The sequence below is a fragment of the Saprolegnia parasitica genome (assembly GCF_000151545.1).
Source record: "Saprolegnia parasitica CBS 223.65 unplaced genomic scaffold supercont2.89, whole genome shotgun sequence".
Taxonomy (NCBI): Eukaryota; Oomycota; class Saprolegniomycetes; order Saprolegniales; family Saprolegniaceae; genus Saprolegnia; species Saprolegnia parasitica.
Window position 1 is genome coordinate 30,535 of NW_012156483.1, and position 5,089 is coordinate 35,623.

The following is a 5,089-nucleotide window of genomic DNA, read 5'->3' on the forward strand; positions in this document are numbered from 1 at the left end:
TTGGGCCTGCGTGTAGTATTGGCGCCACGTCAGCGAATACCTAGTGCATTGGATTCAATCGAATGTGGCGGCGAGTGAGAGTTGAACCCACGCACCACGTGTCCTTGCGCTTCTCGTGGAGCGCTTTTTGGTACCCGTACCGCTTGACCGTCCGCTGAAAGAGCGAAATGAGCGTACTCGACGGCGGCAGCTTGTCGGTCGGGAGGCGGCTCGTGTTGGGACGAATGGCAACCGTTTGGTTGAGCCGCGTCGTCTAGCCTTTCGGTTAGCAGCCGAGGCAGCGCGCGATTGCACGTACCACATAGGCCGAGGAAGACACCATCGCGTTCGCCGGACGATCCAGTTATGACACTCGGACCAGGATGCGGCTGGCGCGAAGTAACACATGGTCCTTTTCGTGGGGCCCCAGTTACATCGCCAATGAACTCAGTTTGCACTTGGCCTTGCGTTTTCCAGTGACCAAGTCCTCAAGAGTTTCTCAATGACCTCGTGGAGCAATTATCATCGCGCCTTGGGCACGTGATGACAGCGCTTGATGGCAATAATGTAGCCCGAGGACAAGTCGAGGAAGGCAGCTGCGACGTCGTCGCTTGGACCACGGAGCACACGAGGTACCCATCAAACAAGAAATGGCGCCCACGAGTACCCAAGTGGTACCGGTACCAATGCACTTGATTCGGCACACGTCTTTTCCCCACACGCCAGCAGCGGTCGACTGTGCGATCAGACCATTCGAATCTGCTCTAGCTACTTTTGCGAGTGAGTCACGACAACGCTGTGATATTCGACTAGTATAGGATATCAAATTCCGTAGTCGAACGGACGCGCACGCAAGACGCTTTCCATATCTCCTCTGCCAGCGTCCGATGGTTTCAATCGCTATTCCACGCGCCAACAAACTTGGTTTTGTGATCAAACTAGTGGGGCACAGCGCTCGCGTCTGGATCCTCCTTCCTTCTCGCCAACAAGTAGCATCAATTGTCCTCCCGCCACGCCCGACAAGATGAGACAAAAGTGATATATGACCCAGTGATAGAGACAGTCTGGATAAAACATGGGTGGTGGGGCCAAAACGATGTGGGAAAGGGGGACCCGTTGATGCACGCGGCTAATGTCAAGCAGCGCGTGCATCGGGCAGTGACGCTGCTCGGAGACCCAGCGAGTGTCAAGAAATGCAGAGCACTTGCCTTCGTTCTTTCGTCGCATGTCGCAGGCAGTCGCATGACGATCTCTCGTTACGATGGGTGCGCCACTGTTGCTCACGCTCGTCCTACTGCTCAAGGAGCAATTTACGCAGCGCGTCAGAGCGGTGGAGCTGTGGTGTCCCAAGCGCGGTGCAGAAGCGACGGACCAGCGCTCGTTTTTAACGCCGTGTTTCTTGCGTCCGCGTTGGGACGACGGTATACTAGGGCAGACGTGGGCGGCAAATTCCGTCTACACTGTCGGAGGTAGGTATTGAAACGTCCATAGTCGGTCCACGCGCACATGGACGCGGTCGGTTGCGAAAAAAGTATGTGTGTCGCCCGACCCGCAACTGCAACGCCAGTGCAACCTGCACACACCAGCCCGGCTACCATGTACGGTAGCAATCGGTGTGGCCGCCGGGTCTTTGAGCCGACGCCATTGTCCTCATACAGCTCTGTGCACACTTCGTTGTAGTCGAGTCGCACCACTGTATGTGTATGCAAAGGACCGTTGCAGCGATCAATCGCGACTGTTGGCACACGAACAAACCGAGAATGCAAACCTGCACTTGCTACACAGCGGGGGATGGGCTATACCCTACCCCGCCGACGCGACCACACCTCGTGTTTTCAAGCTTTGCAGTGTCGTGGAGCCTTGTGGATGGGAATGACGCTGCTACTGTACGTTTGTGGAAACGCTATCGAGCTTGCACGCACGGACGTCGCCGCCCGACGCTGGCTCGACAATGTCGCCGCCAGGCTGTTCATTAATATCCGCCACTCGATCGGCACGTGGCTTGTTGCAGCATTAAGGAATGAGTAGCTCCACACCTGGGGAAGCAATCCTTGATAGGAAAGGCGACCTCGTTCCTTGCACTGCGGCGACAAACGCTAGTTGCAAGACGCCACGCTGCACCAATTTGTGTGCGTTCTTGACAACACGAGGGCCGCCAAAAGTCCTTCAATCCAATAAAATCAATATCCTATTCATGACCGCTTTGTAACAAATAAGATAACGCGAAACACGTTCATATATATACATATATCCTGGTCGGTGCTCCAGACAACTACTGTACTGTACTAGCACTCGAGTGCAATGCCGCTCCATTCAACGGCGCCATGTGAAATGCATGCCCGTCAAATTCCATTGACAACAGTGCGGACTGGTGCCGGCAACCACACCGCCTTCCGTGTTATCTTGCCGACACCTGGCATACCGCGATGTCGGTACCGTCCATCCGTCGTCGTTTGACGTATCCACTACACGATATGGCACGCTCCCCAACGCTTCTCCTTCCTCTTCTTCTCTCGACCGTACGCGAGCCCTCTTGAATCGTCGTTCATGGCCGTCACGCTGTCATGTCTGTCGTCGTCTTCCGTCTACCGTATCGTATCACCGACACTTTTGCCTTTGCCGTACGGTGGCGTTCCCACCCGACTCGTTATATTTTCTGTCGGTTATAAACCCCCGTGCCCGGAAACGCACGCATTAAAATACCTTGCGATTTGTATGTCGTTTGGCAAAAGCTGGCGTCTAGAATCGCACCAGTCATTACAAGAGCCAATGTCTCTCGCCCGAGTCTACGCCGACGCCTGCGAGTCGCGGCCGCGCGAGTACTGGGACTACGACAACCTTTCGGTGGCCTGGGGCGACCAGGACGCGTACGAGGTCTCGCGCAAGATCGGCCGTGGCAAGTACTCGGAGGTCTTCGAGGGCGTGGCCCTTGCCACGGGCGCCAAGTGCGTCATCAAGATCCTCAAGCCCGTCAAGAAGAAGAAGATCAAGCGCGAGATCAAGATTTTGCAGAATCTGAGCGGTGGGCCCAACATTGTCAAGCTCCTCGACGTGGTCCGCGACCCGCAGTCCAAGACGCCGTCGCTCATCACCGAGTACGTCAACAACCACGACTTCAAGACGCTGTACCCGACCTTGACGGACTTTGACATCCGCTACTACATGTTCGAGCTGCTCAAGGCGCTCGACTTTTGCCATGCCAATGGCATCATGCACCGCGACGTCAAGCCGCACAACGTGATGATTGACCACGAGAAGCGCCAGCTGCGCTTGATCGACTTTGGCCTGGCCGAGTTTTACCACCCGCACCGCGAGTACAACGTCCGCGTCGCGTCGCGCTACTTCAAGGGCCCGGAGCTCCTCGTCGACATGCAAGAGTACGACTACTCGCTCGACATGTGGAGCGTCGGCTGCGTCCTCGCCGGCATGATCTTCAAGAAGGAGCCGTTCTTCCACGGCCACGACAATTACGACCAGCTCGTCAAGATCGCCAAGGTCCGCGGTACCGAAGACCTCTTTGAGTACCTCTCGACGTATGACCTCGAGCTCGACGCGCAGTACGATGGCATCCTTGGCACGCACTCGAAGAAGCCGTGGGAGAAGTTCATTACGCCCGACAACAAGCACCTCGTGACGCCAGAAGCACTCGACTTTCTCGAGAGCCTCCTCCAGTACGACCACCAGAAGCGCCCGACCGCCAAGGAGGCGATGGCCCACCCGTTCTTCCAAGTCATTCGCGACCACCACGACGCGCAGCAAAAGGCCTAAGCCGAGAGGCCTCGCGAATACATACGATTCACTTAGATACTCACACACGTCCTCGAACACAAGCTCTGGCGTCCCGTTTGGCTTTGTATCTCGCGATAGCCGCCCCTGCAGTCTGGCCTCGAGATAGCGCGCGTGCAGTCGAGTGCTTTACGCAACAGCCAGCTACTTGCACCATGTGCCTCTCGTACACACTTCTTCTTGGTCCATCCAGGAACACGAGGTGAAGGCCACCGAGCCTCGGCTTCACGCACCTCGGATACGGCATCTCGATGGGTACAGCTACTTTTTCAATCGAATGCACATTGCTCGACGGGCACTGTCAGCTGCACAGTCAAGAGCTCTACGCATTGAAAAGCGCGGAGGATGGGCGTCAAGTCGGAGTAATCACAGTCCAGATGCGTCGTCTAGCACGCTTCGATAAGCCTTGGATCGTCGAACGTCGTTCAACCGAGAGGAATTGGCGCGAGCGGGATGGATGACGCGAGCGCTGCGGCTGGCGTTGTAGAGGCTGCGACGACGACGACGAGGTGCATCGAGGGCCTCGTCTTCCTCGCGTCCATGCAAGCACGGCGTCCCTTGGGTCGCGCAAGGTACTCGTTGGTCCAAGCTTTGGCTTCCACGCGAAATTTCAACCCGCCTGTCCGCTTCAAGTTTGGATCTTTTTGGCTGCACGTTTCCCACAGGATGTAAAACACCATTCACACACGCTACCAACATCCAATGCGATGCTTTTTACACAGCATTTCACACCGTGTGTTTTCCGGCAACCGTTCAGCAAAAGGCAAACTCGATGGGGAGAAAGGCCGCCTCAGCGTCAAAGTAGCTTGGACTTTGTATGCAACTCAGATCTGAGAACGACGGACCTTCTCGGGTTCAACCAGCTGGCCGCCGAAACGACGGCGGCCAGCTGCCGTCCATAGCGCTCTCACTTTGGCTTTTGCTTCGTACAAGCACGACTCCGAATATGCTGCCGTACGGCTCGGGCACCCAAGGTAAACGCTATCTATCAACGCTGGACCGATCGTGAATGGCTGGTAGAACTCAAGCATATCCGCATTGCGCGGGCGTCGAGCGCGTCTGAGGTCTCGTGGAAGCACGTGGCCGTCGGCGCGACCGTCGCCGTCGCCACGCTCGGATATGCGGCCACGATGCACTCGATGGTCAGCAACCAAGCGGCGGCGCTCGACGCACTCCACGCGCAGATGCTGGCCATGGGCAGCGTCAAGCCGCTCAAGCACGCCGCGCCGGCCATCGACGCGCTGCCGCACAAGTACGCAGTGGAAAACGTCACGCCCCGCAAGACGCAGGACCTCCGTGGCACGTGCTGGGACTTTGCGACCAT

At 56.8% G+C, this 5,089-nt stretch overlaps 3 protein-coding genes across 3 annotated transcripts in view; 2 read left to right on the forward strand and 1 right to left on the reverse strand.

Annotated features, from left to right (window-relative positions):
• The window catches only part of SPRG_21199 (hypothetical protein), a gene marked incomplete at both ends in the record, with an annotated part of 2,322 nt that extends 2,000 nt beyond the window's left edge, over window positions 1–322 (reverse strand). The window contains 2 exons of the mRNA XM_012351944.1: window positions 88–253; window positions 299–322. Coding sequence (XP_012207334.1) covers window positions 88–253; window positions 299–322 — 190 coding nt within the window. The remainder of the gene's footprint in view (window positions 1–87; window positions 254–298) is intronic.
• A 2,426-nt stretch (window positions 323–2,748) lies between these two features.
• SPRG_12818 (CMGC/CK2 protein kinase) lies at window positions 2,749–3,747 on the forward strand (the record flags this gene model as incomplete). The annotated part of the gene is made up of 1 exon (XM_012351906.1): window positions 2,749–3,747. One exon carries the CDS (start codon window positions 2,749–2,751, stop codon window positions 3,745–3,747), a length of 999 nt encoding a protein of 332 aa, XP_012207296.1.
• A 964-nt stretch (window positions 3,748–4,711) lies between these two features.
• SPRG_21201 (hypothetical protein) overlaps window positions 4,712–5,089 on the forward strand; it is a gene marked incomplete at both ends in the record, with an annotated part of 1,499 nt that continues 1,121 nt past the window's right edge. The window contains 2 exons of the mRNA XM_012351945.1: window positions 4,712–4,739; window positions 4,786–5,061. Of these exons, the coding sequence (XP_012207335.1) occupies window positions 4,712–4,739; window positions 4,786–5,061 (304 nt within the window). The remainder of the gene's footprint in view (window positions 4,740–4,785; window positions 5,062–5,089) is intronic.